Here is a 25,884-nt window from a genome sequence, read left to right on the forward strand (position 1 = left end):
AATGATGGAGGAGGGTTGATGGGCAGAATGGCCTATAGCTCCTAACTTGCACATTCGATTGGCAATAAACATGACCCCACCACATCTACAGAATCACTAAATGTAAGAAGCTGAGGAAAAAAGATGCTTTGCTTTCAGTTTGGAACCAAATTGCTGTCACTCTTGTTAAACACCGCAAGAAAGGACTCATGGTGGATTTTGCTTCGAGTCAGTGAGACTGCGATGAATGACTGCATTAAGAATAATATTGGTTTTGGCATTGCCAGAATAATTAAAATTCCTGATTTGCTCATTTCTTTCTTTTACTAATGAGCTTTTTCCTCCCAATAAAGACATTTCCATAAATCACTTGAGACAAAAGCAGCTTCTGCAGATTCCCTTTATTAGGGAAGGGTTAAAGCAGATTATCAACAATAATGGTAAACAATGTTATGACTGCAACTCTTTAAAAGGAGAGATGTAAAGGAACATTTCAGATGCTTTGGTTGTAAGACTACTGTGATATCAGGCCACGGAGTTGCAAACATTGATACTGACCTCAGTGTCACTGGGCACCACTCATATTTGGCATCTCAAAGCCACCGGTGGTTTGAAATGATCCTCTGCCTCAACCCACAAATAGCTACACATTCCTGCAGTGCAACGTCCCAAACACAGCAGATCTTTCCAAAGGAAAAACTCTTATCTGCACACTGCTTGCTCATGAGGCCAAGAAACACAAGACAATAAAGCAGCCTGTAAATGCATGACGGCCAAAAAAGATATAACAATACCAAGACCCTTCTTTTAAAATTTATTTTTATTCTTTAGCGGGATATGCGCATTGTCAGCATTTATCGTCCATTCCTAATGCCCTGAAAGAAAGTGCTGCTTAGCTGCAAACCTGTACCACGTCAGTTTGTGCAGTGTAGGGACACCCATTGTTCTGCCAAAACAACAAGGCATGGACACTGGAAATTAGGGACAAGGACAGAAAATGTTTTAAAAACTCGGCAGGTTAGGCAGCAACTGTGAAGAGAGAAACAGAGTGAATGCTTCAGCTCAGTCAGATCTGACAAGAACAAACTCATGTTTTAAGCAGATGAAATGAGGACAGGGTGAAAAAAGAACATAAGTCCCCATTATTTTACCAGATCTCACTGGAGAGAGACAAGTGGTGCTGGTTTAACCCGGGGCTCACCACATCTTAGGACAGAGGTGAGAGTGAGAAGGAAAGTCTTTCACAGTCATCTCAGCCGAAGTGGGAACTGAACCCATGCTGTTAGCATCTCTCTACATTACAAACCAGTCATCCAAGCTGATCAACTCAACCTCATGCAGGATACCTGCTCTTTACTTCCCCTGAACCCTCCATTCCAAGGCTCCAAAACACATGCCGAGAATAAACAATAACTTACAGGTACTTCTTCCAGTTTTAGTACAAGTTCGTTCACAGAGTATAGCCATCGCTGGCTGGGCCAGCATTTATTGTCCATCCCTAATCTCCCTGGAGAAGGTGCTGATGAGCTGCCTCTTGAACCACTAAAACGTGATTGTTAAGCCAGAGACCCAGCTAAAAAACTGGGGACCTGGGTTCGAATTCTGCCACAGCTGATTATAGAATTCAAATTCAATTTAAAACCTGGTATTAGGAGTCTAGCGGTGACCATGAATCTGTTCTGATTGTCAAGAAAACCCAACTGGTTCACTAATGTCCTTTAGGGAAGGAAACTACTTTTCTTACCTGGTCTGGCCTACTGGTGACTCCAGACCCACAGCAATGTGGTTGAATATTAACTGCCCACTGAGCAAATTGGGATGGGCAATAAGTGCTGGCCCAGCCAATGATGCCCTCTTCCTGTGAATGAATAAAAGCTCAAGTGCTGTAGATACATCCACAGTGCTGTTACGGAGGGAGCTCCAGGATCTTAACCCAGCGACAGTGAGGAAACAGTGATATATTTCCAAGTCTGGATAGTGAAGGTGGTGATGCTTCCATGTATCTATTGCCCTTGTCCTTCTGGATTATGTGGATCTGGACTTTGAAAAGGCTTTTGATAAGGTTCCACTCAAGAGATCAGTAAGCAAAACTAAAGCTAATGGTATCGGAGGTAATGTATTGACATGGGTAGAGAACTGGTTGGCAGACAGGAAGCAGAGAGTTAGAATAAACGGGTGGTCCTTTTCAGAGTTACAAGCACTGATGTGTGGGTTAACACAGGGTTCAGTGCTGGGACTCCAGCTGTTCACAATCTACATTAACGATTTGGACACAGGAACTGGTTCCAATATCTTCACATCTGCAGACAACACTAAGCTGGGTGGCAGTGTGTGCTGTGAGGGGATGCTAAGAGGCTACATGGTGACTTGGACAGACTGGCTAAGTGGGCAAATACTTGGCAATTGCAATATAATGTGGATAAATGTGTGGTTATCCACTTTGGTGGCGAAAACAGGAAGGCAGATTATTATCTGAAAGATGGCAGTTTAGGAGAAGGTGAGGTGCAGTGAGACCTGGGTGTTATGGTGGACCAGTCGCCGAGCGTTGGTGTGCAGGCACAGCGGGCGGTGAGGAAAGCTAATGGTATGTTGGCCTTCATAGTGAGAGGATTTGTGTATTAGACTAAGGATGTCTTGCTGCAGTTATACAGGGCCTTGGTGAGGCCACAACTTGAGTATTGTGTGCAGTTTTGGTTGCCTAGTCTGAGGAAGGACATTCTTGCTACTGAGGGAGTCCAACGAAGGTTCACCAGACTGATTCCCGGGATGACAGGACTGACATATGAGGAAAGACTGGATCGACTGGGCTTGTACTCGCAAGAAATTTGGAAGAATATGGGGAATTTCGTAGAAACATACAAAATCCTGATGGGACTGAACAGGCTAAATGCGGGAAGAATGTCCCCGATGTTGGGTAAGTCAAGAACTGGGGGGATGGGGGGGTGGGGGGTGGGGGTCACTGTCTAAGAATTAGGATCAAGCTATTCAGGACTGAGCTGAGGAGGAATTTCTTCACTCAGAGAGTTGTGAACGTGTGAAGGAAGCTGTAGGGGCCGGTTTATTCAGATATTCAAGAGGGATCTGGACGTGGTCCTTGCAGCTAAAGGGATCAAGAGGTATGGGGAGAGGGTAGGAATGGGATTCTGAGATGGCATGGTCAGCCATGATCATTTGAATGGTGGTGCAGGCTCGAAAGGCCGAATGGCCTACTCCTGCTCCTATATTCTATGTTTCTAGAAGGTAGAGGATATAGTTTTGGAACATGCCTTGGTGTATTCCTAGACATTTAGATTCCCTGTTCATAATGCAGTCTCCTCTACAATAGAGAGACAAAAAGCAGATGCAGTTCACATGCATGATCCCTGACAGTTTGATGACCTATCATATCCATTCTCTGCCACACTGATCTATCAATCCTCGGTCTGCTGCAGGGCTCCTGTGAAGCTTAATACAAGCTTCAGAAATAGCAGCTCCATTTCCAATTAGTCACTTCGCAGCCTTTTAGACTCAACACAATTTCAGACCATAACCTCTGGCCCTATTTGGATACACTTTTTTCTTTGACTGTTTTGGTATCACTCTTGTTTTTATTTGCTCTTGGACACCAGCCATTCAATTCGTGATTCAACACTACCTTAGACATAGCTTCTGTTTTCCTCTTCTGTTATCACTGGCCCTGTACCATCAACTCTTTCGTTATCTGATGCCTCCTGTCTTCCACATTATCAAAAATCTTCACTTCTGGTTTTTTCTCCACTCACCCCTCCTTTAACCTGCTTGAAACCAAATGCCTTTCTCACCTTTCTCCAGTTCAGATGAAAAAGTCTTTACCTGCTGAGTATTTTCAGCATTTCCTGTTTTGAACTCACCCCCCCCCCCCACCCCCTCTCTGCGTTGGTAGGAAGGGAGGTTGATGATTCTGACCCAGTGACAGCGAAGGGGCAGTTACACAGCTCCAAGCCAAGGATGGCTCGTGGTGCTCAGATATTGGAGGCCGCGGGATGGCACCTTTCAGAATTGGGGTGGGGGCGTCACCCGTGCAGAATCCACATGCATTGTAAAGAAACAAATGAAACTGAGGGGAAAAAAACACTTTATCTCCTAACATTTAATCTGCAGAACTGTTGTATTTTCCACCCATCATAGATTTGTTGCAATGCTCCTTCTGACAAATGCACTCAATTGGTCACGAAAAGCCATTTGGGTGGCCTGTTTACCAAGACAATGCTGTAGCACCAGAAGATCCAATGTTAAAAGAAGTAGAAGGGCCCCAGGGTTAACAATATCTCACTGAAGACCTTGATCCTGTCTGAGATCACTGAAGATCTTGACTAACATCAAAATCTTTGACAGTTTTGGGTGTTGGCGCTGAGGAATAGGAAGCCATTACAAGTCCCCTTGCCACCATTTCCTGAGGGCATGGAAGCGGTAATAAATATAACTGGATGAAAGGAAAAGACTTCAGGGACCCTTGGCCCCCCTACTCAATTTGCAAGTCGTGGTTGAGATCATTCACTCCTGATTTTGGTTAGACATAATTCCCGATTGTTAAGGAACATGAGGGCTTAGTGGTAATATCACTGGACAAATGATCCCACGGGATCATTTCACATCATGCAACGGCAACTGGTGGGTGTTCAATTCAACTAATAAAGTTGGAATTAAAAACTAGACTCAGCAATGGTGACCATGACAACCAACACTAATTGTTTACTAAAATCCCATCTGGTTCACTAATTCTCTGTAGGGAAGCAAATCTGCCATTTTTACCTGGTCTGGCCTACCTGTGACTGCAGAGCCCCCATCATGTGGTTGGTTCATAACTGCCTTCAGAAATGGCCCAACAAGCCACTCAGCTCAGGGGTAATTAGGAATGGGCATCAAATGCTGATGTTGCCAATGATACCCACATTGAATAGACAAAATTACAGTTTTACACACTTGTTAGAAATTAATATATGTTCAAATTGTTAAAAAATATTGAAATTTGTGTGCCTTTTCCCAGCAGCAAGCTTTCAATGATTCTTTGAGAGATGTTCCACATCTGACCTGCAGGAGGTGCCCAAGACAGATTACCTGCTGCTGACATCATTTTTTCCTTCTTGTTTTCCCTATTGGGAAACCTCATGTTGGCTGCTTAATGGCTCAGCTTGAAATCTGGAACTTGTCATTGTGGCAACAAAAGAGACCACAGCCTCCTTGGGAATTACAGTGTAGGAACATCAGAACAGGAGTAAGCTGGTCATCAAGATTAGCCTGTTTCACCATTCATAGCTAATCAAACACGTTAATGCCTTTTACCCACCATTTCCTCGCATAATGGTTATGTTGCTGTGTTGGTAAGATAAAGGCGTGGACTAATGATTAGGCCACAGGTATTCAGGACTCCTCCCATTGGAGCTGGCCAAATTTGAATTCAATGAATTAAGTGAAATTATTAAATTGTTGTCAAAGCTCATCTGGTTTGTTCGGTCCTTTAGAAATGAAACCTGACATCCTTAACCAGTCTGGCCTCTATGCGACTCCAGAGACATCATATTGTTCACCCTCAGCCGTCTGCTGAAATAACCCAGAATGCCATTCAGTTGTTAGAAAGGCAGTTCACCAGCACTTTCCTCAAAGGAAGGAAATGCTGAGTTCCCCAGTGCCACCAATATCCCATGAGTGAAGGAGACAACCTCCCGTGTTGTAGATTTCCTGAGTCGGGTTCTGTTTCTTGTACTTGAACAAAAGGAGAAAGAAAATTTACAGCCGGAACAGGCCCTTCAGCCCTCCAAGTCTGAGCCGATCCAAGTGTACTGTCTAAACCAGTCGGTCAATTCCTAAGCATCTGTATCCCTCTGCTCCCCACCTACTCATACATCTGTCCAGATGCATCTTAAAAGAATCTATCGTGCCTGCCTCTACCACCTCTGCTGGCAACGCGTTCCAAATGCCCACCACCCTCTGTGTGTGAAGTACTTACCGCGTGTATCCCCCTTAAACTTAAAGCGTGACCTCTCGTTATTGAATCCTTCACCCTGGGAAAAAGCTTGTCTCTATCCACCCTGTCTAACCCTTCATGATTTTGTAAACAATGGTTAGAGATTTCATGCAAACTGCAGCAACCCTATCTCTCATGTTGTTCAGGAGCATTGGGCTGGATTCTGAATGGAGCTCCCTAAAGATAGGGCCTGGATCCTCCATCTTCTGACTTAAATGACCCTAAGCCAGGAAGCAATTTGACTGCCACTTGGCTTTACTTCAGAATTAGAAAGCAAAAGGGAGAGTTGACAGAAAAGTATTTTTTTTTAAATGCAGAGAAGATGCCAATGGTTAAATCAAGACAGTAATGAAAGGAACTGTTTTGTCACTGAGGTTTTAGATGCAGAGGAGATTTACCAGAATGTTGCCTAGGCTGGAGAGTTTCAGTGATGGGGAGAGATGGGACTGACCGGGATTGCTGTCCTTAGAACACAGGAGATTGAGAGGGGTCATGGAGAAAAATTTGATGGTCATAGAGAGGGGAGACGGGAAGAACCCTTTCTCCTTGATGGAGGGATCAATGACCAGGGGCCACAGGTTTAAGGAGGTTTGGAGGAGATGTTTCACTCAGAGGGTGGTGGGAATCTGGGGCTTACTGCCTGTAGGGGTGGGAGAGGCAGAAACCCGCATCACATTGAAGATGCCCAGACAAGAGCTGGAAAATGGGAATAGAATAATTACTGGTTGGTTTAGACTGACACAGATTTGATGGGCCAAAGGGCCCTTTTCTGTGCTCCAGATTGCTGTGACTCTAACGTGGAGGTGGTTCTTGGACTGAGGAGATGCTACATCGTTTTAGTCAAGTGTCGATTGCAATGGAATAAAACACAGAAAATCAGAGCAGACGGTGGGCCATTCAGCCCTACAAGCCTGCACCACCATTCAATATGATCATGACTGGTCATCCAACTCAGTCTCCTGTTCCTACTTTGTCCCTTTAATCCCCTTAGCCCCAAGAACGATATCTAACTCCTTCTCAAAAACATTCAATGTTTTGTCCTCAATTGTTTTCTGTGGCAGAGAATTCCACAGGCTCACCACTGTTTGGGTAATGATATTTCTCCTTGTCTCAGTCCTAAATAACTGACCCCGCATTCTCAGATCCTTGGCTCTGGACTCCCTCGTCATTGGGAACGTCGTTTCTGCACTGATCCTGTACCATCCTGCTCGATTTGGTGATAGTGGGACTGCAATCACATAACGGGCCGGAGAAACAGGGCAACTTTACTTCCTAAAGAATCAGTTGAGTTATTAATTAATAATCCACAGTCACTTACACTGAGGCTAGCTTTTGTTTTGAAACTCCAGAACTTTCAGACCAAATTTAAACTCTCAAACTGCCATGGTGGGCTTGGAATCCTGGCCCCTTGCTTTTCCCATGTTCCAGGCCTTTGAATTATTAGGCCGGTATTTACTGGTTTAAGTCAAGATTAGAGTGGTGATGGAAAAGCACAGCAGGTCAGGCAGCATCTGAGGAGTAGGAGAATCGACGTTTTGGGCAAAAGCCCTTCATCAGGACTGAAGGCCTGGTTTACTGGTTTAAGCCTCGGCTCAGCTGGCAACATATTTGTCCCCAAATCCCAAAGTTCTGGATCCAAGGGTCAAGCTCAAAACTGAAAGCTGACTCTAATTCCTTGATTAGAACCACAGGAAAATGTTACAGAACAGAAAGAGGCCATTCAGCACAAATTATCAGCACTGGTTAGGTAAACTAGCCTCCCATTCCCATCCCACTTGCCAGGACCTGGTCTACATCCTTGCAGGTGACACCAAACACCTGACCATCAACCGAGCCCTCTCTATCTATTCAATGTCTGGGCATCTGTAGCTGTTTGGGCACAGGCTTCTAAACATTGAGTGAGGAAACTGCTCTTTGGATCTGTCCTAAACAGCTCAGCCCCCTCTCCATCCATCCTCAGAAACTGCGTCCTCCAGTCTCTTTGCTGTTCCAATTCCTCAGTCAGGGGATAACAATTTCTCAACATTGCCGCTCTCCAATCTATTAGGAATCTTCTTTGTTTCACAATGAGATTACCTCTGACCCTTCTAAATTCATTGACATAGCAGCTATTTGAAAGGACGGGCTCAGGATACACTTTGTAAGTGTGACTCACCAATGAGCAGGTGTTGTTCCAATCTGCTACCTTGGACGCGACGGTGGCGTTCTGCTTCCTTCGGAGGATACTGTCCGCTGCGCTATAGTAGCTCCGGTGAGGAGCCGAGTCTGACGTGAGGCTGCTTTTAATTTCCACCGAGTCCGAAGAATTGGAAAAGTTATTTGCCCTCTTCGTGTACCCATCAGTTCCTATCGCTCTGGAGCCGCCGCTCGGCTCAGCCGCTTCGTTGGCGGCGGGGGCACGGTTCGCTTTCCTCACCGTTACTCGGGAGAAATCCGTGCCGAGGTCAGTGTTGTAGTGAGTAGGTTCCACCTGGGCCCCAATGCGGCTCTTCCTCCATGAAGCTCTCTCCGGCGGATCCACGGGGAGACTTTTCGTCTCTGTTTCCGTCGTGCGAGACCTCCTTCTTGTTTCGTAGGACGTTCCGCCAATGTCGCCATCTTCATACCGGAGGGACTTGACTGTAATACTGCTGCTCACTGACACCTCAGACACTGATTCAGTCTCTTCTTCATCTGAGCTGTCCGATTCTGATGGCTTCATTGTAATATCGCTCTTACGGATCGAGATTTCATAGGGAATACTAATATTGCTCCTTTGTAAAGGTGTCTCACTTGAACTGATTGTAATATTGCTTGTGGAAGTGTGTTTCTCCTTTGGTATCACAGTACTATTGATCCTTTGACAGGACAAACCTGATGGAGGTATAGTGATGCTACTGGTCACTTTATTTGGCACAGTTTTGGGTGAGAGCCCATGCTCTTCATCAATTGGCTCCGACCCGGTTGTCATTATTTCCTTCTTGTCAATGGCGAATATAGCCGGTTTAATAATTGCTTTGGATCTCAGGCCCTCTCTGGGGCTACAAATCCTCTTCAGCTCCAGGCCTGGCTTTTGATTCGTAGCCGCATCTTCAGAGGCAATGGTTTCAGTGGGTTTAGAGCTGAGTGGCTGTCTCCCCCTCACGTCCACGGTTTCCATGTCCTGGGACTTTGTTGAATACAAATACCTAGACCTGCGCGCTCTTGTTGTCACGGGCGTGGCTTCCATCGTGGTTTCTGGCTCCTCACGTATTGGCAACTTTTCAGCCGTCTTTACAGCAGCTGACTCACTATTGGCGCTCATTGGCACTTCACCCTCGGGCAGGTTGGCATCCTTCAGTTCACCGCTGGATGTTGGTGAAGCTGTGTGATTCCTGTAAGAGGGAAACATTCCATTCAAAAGGCTAGCAGTAGTACTCGTGGACGATGAATCCTCACCAGAATCATTTACCTCATCTTGAGATGCTACATTCTCATTTTCAGAATTGTGTAAATAGCTGAGAGCCTTTCTCTGGCTTTCAGACGATTGTTCTAAATCACTATAGTCCCTGGACACTGTATCTGCTTTGCACTTTGGTCCGTTTTCGTTCTGTTTATTTTGAGTGTTCCAGGGTCTTTTTACACTGGATTCATTAGCTGCTGGAGGATAGCGACTGAGCACTGATGGAGGCTCCCTCGTTTTCTTAAGCTTCTCTGGCTGCAGGTCCTGATCTTTCTGTGCAGAGCTATAGCTGTGTGGAAAAGATTTATCGTCGGATTTCTTTTCATTGGAAGCTGTTCTTGGGTTTGAAGAGGGCCGTTGAAACCTTCGTCTTGCATTGGGACTGAGGGGACGTCTGTAACCTTTTCCCGTGTTGTCATCATCCAGCAACAAGTCTCTGTTTCTCACTTTCTCTCTCGGTGACCGTGACTGATATGACACTTCGTGTACCTTCTCTTTCAGGATGTGCGGTTCTGCCGCGGCTACACTTTTGTACTTTGTTTTGTCCTGTCGAGACCTGAAGCGAATGTCCTGGTGTGCAGTCTCGCCATTTTCTACGGCCTTGTTCCTCGTCATTTGCGATTTCATCTCCTCGATCTGATCGGCTAGCATTTTGGCTTTGCATTGCTCATTCAGAAACCTCTCTTGTAACTCATTGTGTTTGGCTTCTGTTTTCTTCAGATCTTCCTCTACCATCTCCAGCAGTTTCAGACGTTTCTTTAACTTTTCGATTTCCTGAGTGAGATCCTTAATTTTGTTGTCCTCCTGACCTTCACGGGATCCTTTGTTTCTGAGTCCAACATTGTGTGTTATATTTAGGGAGTCTAAACTTTTCTTTGCCAGACTGCTTTTCGGAGAGAGGCCTGTGGACAAGTCATCCTCAATCCTGAGATCACCTCTGTCCCCTGAATAGTTATGTGTCTTCTCATTGACATTTGTCCTGAGATTTGACGAGTTCCAGCTTTGATCTGTCTCATTTATCTTGTTATTTTGTTCTAGTTTCTTTGTAAGGTCCTGGATAACTTGTTCATTTTGCTTCAGTGTTTCGTTCATGGTCTTCCTCTCCTCTGCTAAAATGACGGTTATCGATTTTAATTTTTCCAGCTCTTCAATGATACTTTTCTCTGATTTATCGAGTCGACTTTCTGTGGATTCCAGTTCCTTCACTCTGGCTCGGAGGACCTCCAGTTCAGTGATCAGCTTCCTGGTGAGATTCTTCTCTTCATTCAAGCTCAGGCACAGTTGAGTGCAGTCCGATTTGCTCTTATTGAAAGCCTCTTCCAATTTCTCCAGCTCCCCCATCCTGTCCTGCAGCTTCTCGATCTCAGCCTTGAGCTCTTGGCTCAGTTTGACCTCCGCCTCCAGCTTCTCCTTCAGGGTCCTGCACATGTCTTCAGCCTTGCGGACCTCCTCGTCTTTCCCCTCAATAGTCAGTACCCTCTTGCGCAGGTTGTCCACCTCGGTCAGGAGGCTGCAGCTGCTGCCTTCAGCTTGGATCACTTTGTCTTGCAGGTCCATCAACTCATCCTCCGTTCGGTGTAGGTTTCTCGTGGCCTCCTCTAGCTCATCTACACGGCGACCCAGACTGTTCAGCTTTAGCCGCAGGTGCCTGTTTGAAGTCTCTTTGAGGCTCATTGTGTCAGTCATCTCCACTCCCTTGGAAGATCTTGCTAAAGGCCAAGATCAAGGGACGGGGGATGGGTTGGGAGGGGGAAGGATTTATCTTTCTTCTTTGAACTCTTCCTCCTTCTTTTGAGCATTTATGCACTGCCCCTTCCTGCGGCCAAACCTTCTTCCTTTAATCCCAAAATATCCTCCAACACAAATTTTCAGTTCGACAAAAATCCCCTTTTCCTTTGCATCTGAAATGCTCTTTTTGGATTCAAAACCATTTTAACCTGTTAGGAAAAGAAAAAAAAGACACTTGAGAAATCTTGCCATGGTGGTTAGAGTGTCAGAGTTTTAATTAATAAGCGCCACTGTAATTATCTTAGTCAGGCAAATCCCTGTGTACAGACTCATTAGAGAATACCTAGTGATTGTGAACAGCCTCTGGGATTCTCCTGATCGGATACTCAAACTACAGCAGAAATCCCAGGTACATCAGTAAACGCAATATCTGCCAAAGCTACACCAACTGATGGGGAGCAAATTCTCACCAAAGGTGTCACTGTTAGTATCAAAACATGAGACCACAATGAAAGATTACCGCCCTCTCTCCTCCTCGGGCTCTTGGAGGGGTATAGAATAGTGAAAGAAGAACAAACTTGTATTTACATGGCACCTTTCACAACATCAGGCTATCCCATCATGCCTTACAGCCAGAGGTCATCTCTGAAGTGTAACTGCTGTTGTGATGTAGGAAATTTATGCACAGCAAGCTCCCATAAAGAATAGCAAATGTGATCATGACCGATTCATGGGTTTCAGTGTTGTTGGTTGAGGGACAGACCTTCACCAATACACTGGGGAACTTTCCTCTGAAATTGTCATGGGTTCTTTTAATTGGACCGAACAGGTCTGAGTTCCAACTAAAAGACGGTATCTCCAACATTGCAACCTGCGAGTGTCGGGCTGGGTTTTGCAGTTAAATCTCAGAAGTTGAACGCATAGCCCTCTGACTCAAAAGTAAAGGCATGACTATCTGCACCATGGCTGATGCAGCCCTCCAGTATCTTCTTGACAGAATTGTCCCAATTCCTGGGTGCTTCTGGAACAGAGGGCATCACAGCTGAATGTCAACTGGTCCCTTCCTAGCATTAATGCGCATACATTCTGATATCAATTATTGACTCTCAAATAAGCATTTGACAGTAAGTTTGAGAATAGTAACTCTGGCACATCTTCCTCTTCATGGCTCTGGGGTACTGAGGACAACTGATGCGATTCAGAACCTCAAATAGTGATATAGAGTCACAGAGATGGGGCTGCATGGTGGCTTAGTGATTAGCACTGCTGCCTCATAGTGCCAGGGACCCTGGTTCAATTCTAATCTTGGACGACTGTCTGTGTAGAGTTTGCACATTCTCCCCGTGTCTGTGTGGGTTTCCTCCAGGTGCTCTGGTTTCCTCCCACAATCCAAAGATGTGCAGGTCAGGTGAATTGGCCATGCTAAATTGCCCATAGTTTTCAGAATGTGTAGGTTAGGTGCATTAATCAGAACATAAATGGATGATAATAGGTAAGGGAATGAGTCTGAGTGGGTTACTCTTCGGCAGTTGGTGTGGACTTGTTGGGCCAAAGGGCCTGTTTCCACACTGTAGGGATTCTATGAAAAGATGTACAGAATGGAAACAGACCTTTCGGTCAAACTCATCCATGCCAACCAGATAACCTAAATTAATCTGGTCCTATTTGCCAGCACTTGGCCCATGTCCCACTAAACCCTTGTTATTCATGTACCCATCCAGATGCCTTTTAAATGTTGTACTTGTCCCAGCCTCCACTACTTCCTTTGACAGCTAATTCCATACACACAACACCTTCTGTGTAAAAAGGTTGCCCTTTAGGTCCCTTTTAAATCTTTCCCCTCTCACCCTAAATCTTAGCCCTCTAGTTCTGGACTCCCCCACTCCAGGGAAAAGACCTTGTCTGTTTACCCTATCCATGCCCCTCATAATTTTATAAACCTCTATAAGGTCACCCCTCAGCCTCTGATGCTGTAGAGAAAACAGCCCCAGCCTGTTCAACCTCTCCGTATAGCTCAAATCCTCCAATCCTGGCATCATCCTTGTAAATCGTTTCTGAACTCTTTCAAGTTTCACAGCATCCTTCCTATAGGAGGGAGACTAGAATTGCACACAGTATTCCGAAAGTGGCCTAACCAATGTCCTGTACAGCCATACCATGGCCTCCCAACTCCCTATATTCAATGCTCTGACCAATAAAGGATTTCTAATTTGAATCTTGCTGAACAAAGAAACACATTGCATTGCATTCATCAGGACAAACACAAGAATGCCAAATTTCAAGCAATTGTAGCAATTATTTATGATTGACTGAGGCATTTCTATGGAGAAAATGTTGGGAAATAGGGGATCCAGTCAGAGTTGAATTACCAATCAATCAGCACCTATTGTCTCTTGTAATATAAATTGTTGTGGTGGTTTAAAATTTGGCATTCTTGCTTGTGTACTGACGAATGCACGAGCAATACATCAACAACATATCTTTCAAATATCTATCTCCTTTTTTGCAGCTTAATTGAGCAGTCTGATGTACATTTAAAATCCTTTCACTCCACTGTAACATTGTGCCTCAATCCAGTTCCTCAACAGTGTCTGGCCGATGCTTCCAACTTCCTGGAGGAGCCATCCTTGTAGCTGTGAATCCGTTGGGAAGTTTGACTGCTTGCTCTCAACTGGTGGGCACTTTCTCGTCTACAGGGAATTGTTTAGAAACCTATTTCACTTAAGCCAGCTTCCAATTTGCTGGGGGACAATTACTATCCCATTAAACTGGGCTCATGACCTACCGCCAAAGGGTGGGGTTCCTGTTCACTGAATCACTCAGTAAAGCATCTTTTAACACTTCTGAGGAAGCAGCACTGGATCTGATACCTAACTGGGTTTATGCTCTTAACTGTAAAAACAAACCACACAAATCACCATTAATAAATAGATGTGATAATGACTAAATCTGTGTCATTTGTAAAGTTTTCTGGGTTAGTATATATTTTGCAGTAGCTTACTTCACATGAACACTTAAATCCAACAGAAATAAACCAAGATAGACAAAGTTAAGCTAAGCTAGGGGCATATTTTGTTAAAGTGTAGCTGATGTTGCCTTCTGAAAAATACATCCCATTGTTTTTAAAGCATTGTAAGACAAGGCTATGAGGATCATTGTAACAATTGCTGTGTGTCCGTCTCAACCATAAAGCTGTTTGCCAGAGGGAGAACATTAAAAAGGGTTTTGATGCTGAGTGCTGGGGCCATGATGAAAAGCCACAGACTTGCTTTTAGCCCCAGTGCAAATAAATTTAAAAGAACATCTTTAAACTCAAGAGCAATTTGGTGTTGCCCTGCCCACTGCTCATTCACCATTCCCTGCAGTAGCTACTGAACAGAAGCCAGCAGGAATTCATAGCTAATATTTACAATCTATAGTGCAGAATCTGATCATTCCGTGGCTTCCTGCTAATCTGGTGAGCCCTGAGACAGGCAGTACACTTTTTAAGATATGCTACCTGAGGATCCAATGCCTTGCTGAGCTTGACTCCTTTGCTATCTCATTGATCACTTTGTGCTTTGTAACAGGTTATCCACTTCTTCTGAGCTGCTGAGTTGAGTGGTCATGAATTGCAGACGCAGGCAGCTAGCGTTTTATGGCTCTGTATGTGGTACTTTGCTTTGCTAATCAGTCTTTCCCGCAGAATTCAGGGCCACACCTTTCCAATACAAGGCCATCTCCTCGGGCACACCCAGAATATCACTCGCTGAATATCTTTCAAAAAGTCAGATTCGAAACTGAGAAAACAAATAGATTGCTGCCACACTTCTCATCAAAGTTCACATTTAAGCCCAAGAGACCCAGTCCCCCTGTGACACCGGGAGAGAAACCTGTCCTTACTAGTCTTCAATGAATTTCCACGCCAGTGTGAATGATGATGATCTAATCATTTATTGCTGAAAACGCAACTATATAATGGCTGGTACTTAAATTATTTAAACATTAAATGGTTCATTTCCCTGGCTAAGGCCACAGCTCTCAGCTCTGTAATTTATGCCGTTTGAAGATCCACAACCCTCATATTATCAACATGGGACAAAATGCAGTTCCCATAAATCTGCTGTTTGTAATGTTTCCAAATTGTCACTTACTGGTGCCCAAGCCCAATCTTGCTATATCCACAGGGACTTGCCAGGCAGCGACACGCTATAAATATTCTTGTTATTGAATTTGCTTTTATTATTTCTCATTTATGTTATTAGTATAAGTTCAGGTACATAGTTCCATGAAAGTGAGTTTCAGGTAGACAGGGCGGTGAAGAAGGCGTTTGGTGTACTTGCCTTAATTGGATAGAGCGCTGAGTATTAGAGTTGGGACATCACATTGTAGCTGCTGAGGACATTGGTAGGGCTACTTTTGGAATACAATTGCGGTCGCCCTGCTATTGGAAGGATGTTATTAAATTGGAAAGGGTGCAGGTAAGATTTATGAGGACATTACCAGGACTGGAGAGTTTGAGTTTTGAGGAGAGGCTGGGACTTTTTTTTACCTGGAGCGAAGCAGATTAAGGGGTGACCTTATAGAGGTTTATAAAATTATGAGGGGCTTAGGGGAAAGACTGAAAAAGGACCTGGGAGGCAACCTTTTCACACAGAGAGTGGTTCATATGTGGAATGAACTGCCTGAGGAAGTGGTAAATGCAGGTACAGTTACAACATTTAAAAGACATTCGGACAGGTACATGAACAGGAAATGTTTAGAGGGATATGGGCCAAACACAGGTAAGTGGGACTGATTCAGTTTAGGAGACCTGGTTGGAATAGGCAAGTTGGATGGAAGCACCTGTTTCCTGTATGACTCTATGACTCTGTTCCTCCCTTATACAGCACTGGCCCTCAATAATTAACTGTCCAAACATACAACCTCTACTATCTCGACATATATGGGAATACTACCCTCTACCTCCCCGATACCCAGTCTCAACCTGACCCTTGGATTGTTTCACCACCTTATACTGAGTGCTTACGAGGTTCAGAGTTTAATACCCAGAGTCAATTAAGTTGATCAGCAAAATGCTTGCTACGTTGATCTGGGACTAACCATCAAGGCAAATGGGACCAAATGGGTCTGACCTGGAGGAGATGGATAGACGCTCAACTAAAGGCATTGGGTAATCCAGGAAATGCCACGATTTTCATGAAAATGATTCAATTTTGAACTGACACATAGATGATAAAATCATTCCCCTACTCAACCCCTTCTGGAGTTAGGGAGGGAACCCCCCCCCCTATAACTGTCGCCCGGTAACCTTGCTGAAGAGGTCACCCTGGTGGAAACCCCTCACAAACCCCATGCAAGCTTTAAAAAGGACATTTTGAACACTCCCTCCCCAAACCTGACAGACCCACGTTTCATCAGGACTGGCTGGATGGGAAGTAATGGGGATATTGGAGGAAAGCCAGGATTGGAATTTATTGTCGTGGAGTAGAATGATCATTCACTCATTGGTGATGAGCGGGAATGGAGGCTCAGAGTCAGTCAGTGTGGATTTGCTTAACAGCTAACTTTTGAGCATGAAATTCGATGTTTTCCAACAGAGAGGCTTTAAAATGGGTCTCAATTTGGGTGAGCTGCCTCAGCCTCACAGACGTCCTGCTATTTTAAGGACAAATTTTCAGGTTGTTTGTTCTATCCAGCTGTCGAGAGTGTGGTGTTGGAAAAGCACAGCAGGTCAGGCAGCATCCGAGGAGCAGGAGAATTGACGTTTCGGGCATAAGCCCTTCATCAGGATGTGCTTTTCTAGCACCACACTCTCATACCTTGGAGTACACTTGCATTGTAACTTGAGACCATCCTGTACAGGGCATCTTTTGGGTTTCCACACAGCACTCACCCCATGGAGAGTGAAGGGTTAATACCTGCAGGGCACCTATCGATGATTTAAGGGTGGGGGGAGGCCTGAATTGGTAACAGGATAGGGAGATGGTCTGTCACCTTTCCTTCCACAAATGGGATAAGGGTGGAGGTAGGAAGGAGCATTGCGCTGCCCCTGCTACCCTTCTGTCTGACTTAATCCTTCCCCCCCACCCTCTTCCCATTACAAAATTTGCTGCCCCCCACATCTCCACACATTTAACTCTTTGGCAAACCATCAACAACAAAAAACAAAACAGATACCACCTCAAACAGGTTTCATCAGAAAATGTTCATGCCAGTGTCTTTTTCACTTCATTTTGTTTCAACTGTATTGAGACCTAAAGCCATCTAATGATGAGAGTGGGGAAGAAGTCACGTTTAGAACAAGCCACGACTGAGGAAGCCAAACTGGAGGGTTAACAATAGGGACTGAAGATGGGGAAACTTTGCCAAATGTTGATAAAACTCCCAGGGATTTCATGCCTCAACGTTTGAAGTAGAGGGCTCAATTTTAGCTTCTAACACTGTGCCTCCATCTCATTTCTGAGGTGGTTAAAATAGAGTGGGGACCCAACCACAATTGGACCTGCCTTGAGCTGGGGTGACTGCAATTTTAAAGTTCAGCCAAGAAGAATCCTCACTCCAAGCCACAGTAAACTATCTCAAATATGCAGGTTGGGCTCCAATTAAATGGAAGACCGTCAGGGCTGTGGAGGTGGAAGCAATAGTTCTGTCCATCAGCTCAGAGCTGTTTGAAATATCAAACACAGCCAGACGGGTTCCAGCGTGAGAGGTTTCTGAAAGAACAAGTTTCTTGAGAGTTGAGGTGAACTTGAGGAAAGGTTCAGCTTGGTCCCCATTCCCCTGACCATGAATCAACACCAGTCTGCACTTTTGTAGCAACTTTAGCATTGCAAGAGTTCCAAAGCTGCTTCATTGAAGCGTTATCAAAATTTGATAATGAGCCACACAAGGGATGATTATAGGCACAGGGAGAAAGTGAGGACTGCAGATGCTGGAGAGTCAGATTTGAAAAGTGTGGCTCTGATAAAAAGCAGAGCAGGTCAAACAGCAACCAAGCAGCAGGAGAATTGATGGTTCATGATGAAGGGTTTATGCCTGAAATGTCGACTCTCCTGTTCCTCCGAAGCTGCCTGACCTGCTCTGCTTTTCCCAGCGCCACACGTTTTAACACCATATTATAGGTACAGGTAGCCACAAGTTTATAAGGTGAGAAAGAGAAAGAAGTCACAAGCTTTAGACAGGAAATTCAGAGTGTAGGACCCAAGCAGCTGAAGACATGGCTGACAATAGTGGAGTGATTGAAATCAGGGTTGAGAATGGGGCGCTGGAAAAGCACAGCAGGTCAGGCAGCATCCAAGGAGCAGAAGAATCGACATTGCTGCCAAACCGGCTGTGTTTTTCCAGCACCCCACTCTCAACTCTGATCTCCAGCATCTGCAGTCCTCACTTTCTCTTGATTGAAATCTGGGGCAAGCAGGAAGCCAGAGTTGAAGGACTGCAGAGATCTCATCGGGTTGTTGGAGAGACAGGGAGTTGAAAACAAGAATGCCAGTTTTAAACTCAAAGGTGTTGGTGGACTGGACAGCATGAGAGTTGGTAGGGGGTTAGATTTGGGCTTCCTGCTCTGAGTCAGTTATCCATCATTAAATGGATGGTTTCCACTTCAACTGGGGTCATATTGCTTCAACTGGTATCAGGCACTATTTCTTGTAGATAATATTTATTCAGAATGTTCCCTCCAAACGCTAGAAGATCAGAGAGATTGTTGACGATTTGCGACTGAAGGAAGCTGTCAAAAACTTGACAGAACTATGCTTGATGTCAGATATTGAAGCTCACTGGATCACAAAATTGCTGCAGCTGGAAGGAGGCCGTTCTGCCTTCCCTTGTGCATACTAGCTTTCTGTCATGATTAGAGTGGTGCTGGAAATGTACAGCTGGTCAGGAAGCATCCGAGGAGAGCAGGAAAATTGTCGTTTCGGGCAGGAGCCTTTCATCAGGAATACTAGCTCTCTTTCAGTGAAACTCAACTAGCTCCACTACCCCATCTTTCCTCAGTGGTCTTCCAAATCTTTTATCATCTGATAAATCAAGAAGCCAAGTAAGAGTGGAATAGTAATTGCTTGGTTGCACAGAACCTAAACCTTGCTAATACCAGACACAAAGTTGAAGCTTTTTGTCCTGCACCCATCGGGATTGGGGTACAACAAGCCAAATATGGAAAAGGAATATCAATTAATGCAGAGTATGAAAACGGTGTTGATTGATTGGACCATGATTGGCATTGAGATGAAGCAGGGACTGTTAATTGCCAATCTTAGATGATGTCTTACTGACTTCGGAGCAGGCAGCTAGACTCTGACTGGTCAAGACGTTGCTGTAGGAATACAACAGCGTTTAGGAATCTCCAGGGAAATGACAATGGAGTACAAGTAACCATGGATTTATGTGTGTCAAGATGAGTCTGGCAGTTGAGGAATGCCAACTAGGATCAAATTCTTATGTAATTTTCACAAACTATGGATAGCATTTCCACCATGTCTACAACTGGCACAAGTTCACAGGGAAGATTTCTTGGCAGCCAGAAATTTCCAGAGCCCATTCCACTTTGGCCTTTACTTGTTTTAGGCTCATTTTATAATTTGAAATATGTTCAAGTGATCCAAGCAGCGTTCCAGCTGAACTGATCAGTCTTGTACATTAGTAACTGATCAACAGCCAAATAAAATGCACAAATTCACTTTAATCAGTCGATAACCTGGAATGTTAGAATTGAGACTGCACTGTAGCCTCTTCTAAAGAGCCCCCCAAAAAAGACTTGCACCTGTTTTGCACTCTCCACCACCACCGATGTCTCAGAAGTGTCACTGTTGTAATATCGGGAACAATGGCAAATACAAGATCAAAAACACATCAAATAGGAGCATGTGTAGGTCAATTGGCCCCTTGAACCTGCTCCATCACTGATGGCTAGTATGATTGTGGCCTTAACTCCACTTTGTCCTCAATGACCCTGAACTCTCTTGCTGATCAATCTCCCAGACTTGAATATATTCAATAACACAGCCTCCACTGAATGTCAGGGAACAGAATTCCACAGATTCATGGCCTTCTAAGAAAACACCTTTTCCCTCATTTCAGTCTTTAAATGAGTGATGTCTTTTCTTTAAACAGGGTCCCTATTTCCAGTCCTTCCCATGAGATTCTTTCAGCATCTACCTCATCAAGCCTCTTCAGAATCATGCATCTTTCAATAAGATCACCACAAATTCTTCTAAATTCCAATGGACATGGGCTCAATCTGCTCAACCTTTCCTCATTAGATAAACCCTGTCATGCTGGGAATCAATTGGTGAACCTTTTCTGAACAGCTTCTTGTAGCTTTTTTAAGAAAGCTGACTGCACAGTATTCCAGATGCAGTCTCACTAAGCCCTGTAGTTTGTCCCTACTTTTGTACATGCACTAAATGTTGCATTCCACTTGCCTTGCAAATTGCTTGCTGTTACCTGCATTCTACCTTATTGTCATTCATGTTACCTTATTATGGTTCAGGACATCCAGATCCCTTTGAATTCTGCAGTCTCTCTCTCTCTCTGTTTGTCTGCTGAAATAATGTGTTAACATTCTGTTCTTGCCAAAGTGGATAAGTTCACCTTTTCCTACATCATGCTGCAGCTGTCACTTTCTATGCCTATTCCCTTAACCTATCTAATTGCTTTTGTCAATTCTATGACTTTTTTGACAACTTGCTTTCTTACCTACTTTTGTGTCATCATCAAATCTAGCTACAATTTATTAAATTTAGTCCACAAACAGCAATGTGATAATGGCCTGATGAGCACTTTTTGCGATGCCAATTGAGAGATAAATATTGGTCAAGGCACTGGGCAGAACTGACCTGCTCTTCTTGAGCTGCCAGGGATCTGTTACATTCACTCAGGGAGGCAGATGGGGTCTCAGTTTAACGTCTCATGTGAGAGATGGTATCTCAAACTGTGCTGCACTCTCTGATTACCATTCCGGTGTGCTAGCCTCGATTTTAACCCTCATGCCATGGATATAGGGATTGAAGCTGGAGTCTTGTCTGTTGGAAGCAAGTGCTACTGATTGGCAGACCCAGACGGCACAGAATGTACTGAAACAAATTCACAAATATAATTTGCCATCATTCTGCTTTGCCTTCTAATGAGCAAAAGGGTTTATTTTTGTCAGATGCTTGGAAACTGCAAGAACCCGGCTACCCCAGACCAACCTGGGAGTTAAGATGCAAGTCAAATCTTAGTAGACTTGTTACCATTCTGGCCCTTTCAAACAGTTTGTTCCATTTGCATTTCCAAATACACAGATGCCAAGTTTAAACTTTACCACTAGATAGAGGTGCCAAATAGGCTGGGGTTGTTTTCCCTGGAGTGTCGGAGGCTTAGGGGTGACCTTATGGAGGTTTATAAAATCATGAGGGGCATGGATAGGGTAAATAGACAAGGTCTTTTCCCTGGGGTGGGGGAGTCCAGAACTAGAGGGCATAGGGTTAGGGTGAGAGGGGAGAGATTTAAAAGGACCTAAGAGGCAACATTTTCGCAAAAAGGGTGGTGCATGCATGGAATGAGCTGCCAGAGGAAGTGGTGGAGGCTGGTACAATTACAATATTTAAAAGGCATCTGGATGGGTATGTGAATAGGAAGAGTTTGGAGGGATATGAGCCTAGATTGGATTAGGATATCTGGTCGGCATGGACAAGTTGGATCCAAGTGTCTGTTTCTGTGGTTTACGTCTCCATGACTCTATGACTTTATAGGTGAATTTTTTAAAAAGTGCACACCAGGAATTCTTGAGTGTGAAACCTTCTGGTACAGCAATGATATTATCTGAGCAGAAGAGATCGAATTCTTGCCTGCAATGCCTCACCTAGTGATTACCTTTAAACAAGCCATTTCTTGGATGAGTGAAACCAAGGTAATTTTTTTTTCCTGACATTTTCCAAAGTATCTGCAGAAGAACAACTCATCTGCTCATCCTTACTGGTACGGTTTAGCAGTGATTAGAAAAAAAGAAGAAAAAAGAAATAAGGAAGAAATTGCATTGAGACCCTCGCCATCCGATAATTAATTTGGAAATGTCATCATGATCACACCAAAAGCAGAAGCAACGGATGAGTGAGTTGCGAGGTGGTAGCACAATATAGCAAACAATGATAGGGCTGCAATCTTTACCTCAACTTCCAAAGGTGTGCAGGTCAGGTGAATAGGCCATGGTAAATTGCCCATTGTGTTAGGTGCATTAGTCAGAGGGAAATGGGTCTGGGTGGGTTACTCTCCGGAGGGTCGGTGTGGACTTGTTGGGCCGAAGGGCCTGTTTCCACACTGTAGGGAATCTAATCTAATCTAAAAATGGATGTTATTTTCACTGTCACTGCAACTGGCCTGGGTTCACAGAAAGGAGCTGTTTGCAGTTAAAAAGTCAATTGCATTTCATGCCAAATCCCATTCTGTTCTTGGCTGCATATACTGTTGGCTTCATCCTCTATGGTGGAAGTCTAGAAGGACAATATCCAGAAGCTCACTGGGGACCAATAACAGCTCATGACCCCATGGGCTGTCAAGCCTGACAAATCATATTACTGGCATTAATCCTTATATGTAGATATAATGTTAATTGAGAGCAATGTTGCAGCAAAATAAGCCAATTGTTTACACCTGCACTATTAACTTTAGAATTCCAGTGATAAAATTGTCCTGATCCTGCAGAGTTCATGGGCTCAAGTTAAAAGGTTGATTGATATCAACAAATTTTAACTTAATGTAACAATATGTAGTTCTTGCATTCTTAATGCATGCAACAGTTTCAATACGCAAGACTGTCTAAATATGACACTCTTAGACTTGCTGTTGATATTATTATGCATTTCCAATAATTTAAAGACTTCCATTGCAACATCCATGAGTTTTACAACCTTTGGGGAAAAGCATATGTTTCTGCTTAAACCGTCCCATAGCCTATTTCAGGAAAACATCAACAGCAGAAGGGTTTTTGTTTTATGACTTGGCATTTAAAAGTTGTATTTACGGCCAAGAATAGATGATTTGTGGTCTCAAATTCATATTCAAAATATAACAAATTAACTAATATTGTTTTCACTTATTTAAGATGGGTGGGGGGGCGGGGGTGGTAAAAGCTGAGATCCAACATTATGCCTCAGTTTAAGCCAAACTGCAACAGGTTCAACAAATGCAATTCCACAACAACGGCTGAAGACAATGCACACGTGTCTGAAGCTGGGGTTACGCACCAAATGCTGGTGCAAAAAATTTTCACTGGAGCTGCACTCATCTCCATTTCCAGACACTTTCTTATCAGGAAGGGGAATGGTTCAGATTCAAGGATTTGTAGCAGAGCCTTTAGCTCAGTTGTGACCTGAACAGACCTGATAGGATTAGGAATACAGGAGCAGCAAGGGCATTGCATTGTAGTAATCAATGATTCAACACTTCTTCTTGCGGAAGACAAGATTGTACTGGGAATTCCACAACCATCACCAGGAATTCATGTGAGGCCATTTAAATGTCTCCATGTACAGTAGCGTACAATGGTTGTGTTGAAATTTCTGTACTTTCAACAAGAATCAAGAGAAACAAAAAATAAGTTCAAGGACTACATTTGAACTTGAATTTCTATGTTGATGTAAGGTGAGAATACATCAGATTGACTGTACTGGTATAGTCTGAATTAGGTAAAAACGAGGACTGCAAATGTTGGAAACCCGAGTCTGAATTAGAGTGGTGCTGGAAAAGCACAGCAGGTCAGGCAGCATCCAAGGAGTAGAAAAATCAACATTTCGGGCAAAAGCCCGTCATCAGGAATAGAGGCAGGAAGTCTGCAGGGTTGAGAGATAAAATCTGTACTGGTATAGTGTAAATCTAATGTGAGAAATTACTTATGCATGAGGAGCTGCCCAAAGATGGAGACACTTTTGCATATTATTTACATCTTAGCATTGACAAACCAGCTGCATGTTTTGCATTGTGTACATTTACCGCTGATAGTGATTTCCATTGGCTTCCCCAATGGTTTAGTGTGAGCATGGCCTATGATATTACATGACAAAAACCAGGCAAATGTTATATTTGCACTGTGCGATCTCAGTTGGAATACAACAATATGTGACGTCATCCATCCATCCACTGGACACAAGAAAAATCAAACAAAGTTCCTATAGCTGCTCACTCCCTGTTTGGACGGCATGTGGTTAGCATTGTTGCCTCACAGCGCCAGGGACCCAGGTTTGATTCCAGCCATGGATGGCTGCTTGTGTTGAGTTTGCACATTCTCCCTGTGCCTGTGTGGGTTTCCTCTAAGTGTTCTGTTTTCCTCCCACAGTCCAGGGATGTGCAGGTTAGGTAGGTTAGCCATGGTAAATGCAAGGATGTGGGTGGGATACTCTTTGATAGGTCAGTGCAGACTCAATAGGCCAAATGACCTCGATCTGTACTGTAGGGTTTCTATGAAAAGGATAGAACAGTGTACAGTGGAACCTGGATTATCTGGCATTTGATTATCTGAACATCAGATTATCCGGTAAGATCACAAGGTCCTGAAGCTTGGCTAAACTATGTTATCCAACATTCGCTTATCTGAAATTTGATTAACCGAACGCAATACTCCCCACCCGTGTCCTTCTGTAAATGTCACAAGAGGACACCAGTGTTTTTATCTGTGATGCACATTTATTCTCTCCTTTACTATTTAATTAGCTTTCCAGCAAACAAAGATTGGATGTATGAATGAAGAGCACACATTTTGCGCTGGTCACTGGGTTTTGACACCAGTGTCTTGAGGAAATGGAGCTAGGACTAACCTCTGCCTTCATGAGAGAAGGGATGAAAGATGAGAAACAGCCTAGAGTTCAAGGTAAAATTTTGAGCCTTTATCAGGCTACCCAGCCCACATCCCAAGGGCTGAACAAAAATAACCTTGGGAAAGAATCACCATAGCCTTCTTGCCCCAGTGGACAATAGTTCAAACCAGCATTTAATTCTGCTTAAGTAACTCGGAAACTTTGATTAACTCATCATAAAACCTTGCTGACTATTGTGATAAATGAGAATGCAGCTACCTGCTTCCTTCATGAGAATAGTCTCTGACCTTGAAAACTGTGCCATATCATCAATCAAAGGAATATAATCTGTTGCTTAATGCAGACAAATGGAGTTACTTCGATTTTGCTGTGTTATTCGCATACAAAAATAAGTTGTATTTCCTTCATGACTTGTCACTTCCCTTGGAACTATTCCAATGGCTTCACATGCAGCAGATCTCAATCACTGTTCTCAGGTAGATTACAGCAGCTATAGTTTTTTTTTATTTAAAAAAATGCAGACAGCGTGTTGGAATGTTGGCCAGAATGCTGGAGAACTTGTTGATTCATGCTGCTGGATTCTAAAGGTTCACCTGGACCAGCCCAGACAGTGGAAAGGACCTTCATTTAGCAACTGGTTTGCACGACAGAATTTTCAGATTGCCCTGCATTGCACCAATACTGCACCTGACAGCCAACCTAGATTTTGGGCTGCCCAGACTCCTTTATCTTTGGTTGCTGAGGCAACAGTTCTATCACCTGAGTAGCTGATAAGATTGAATACACCAATCCTACAGATCTCCTACTGAGCTGCAGTATCCCACAGAATGATGCCAAATCCATCTTGTGTTTAGTTAAAAGGAACCACATTTCTGTACAGCTGACAAAAGGTTTCTTGTGTCTCTCTTGCTGATATAGATTGGCAGAACCAGCCTTACCATCCTCCAGACACTGAAAACATGACAGTTGATGCAAATAATGACTGTTTTTCTTAAGTA

At 43.9% G+C, this 25,884-nt stretch overlaps 1 protein-coding gene across 2 annotated transcripts in view; it reads right to left on the minus strand.

Moving 5' to 3' along the window:
• The window catches only part of luzp1 (leucine zipper protein 1), a 150,108-nt gene that overhangs the window by 18,903 nt on the left and 105,321 nt on the right, over positions 1-25,884 (minus strand). For both annotated transcript variants that reach the window (XM_043717397.2, XM_043717400.2), the window contains exon 2: positions 8,118-11,320. In XM_043717397.2, the coding sequence (XP_043573332.2) occupies positions 8,118-11,069 (2,952 nt within the window). In that variant the 5' untranslated portion in view covers positions 11,070-11,320. The remainder of the gene's footprint in view (positions 1-8,117; positions 11,321-25,884) is intronic.

The sequence above is a fragment of the Chiloscyllium plagiosum genome, unplaced genomic scaffold (assembly GCF_037043375.1).
Source record: "Chiloscyllium plagiosum isolate Xiang-an unplaced genomic scaffold, Cpla_swu_hap1 HiC_scaffold_30, whole genome shotgun sequence".
NCBI lineage: Eukaryota > Metazoa > Chordata > Chondrichthyes > Orectolobiformes > Hemiscylliidae > Chiloscyllium > Chiloscyllium plagiosum.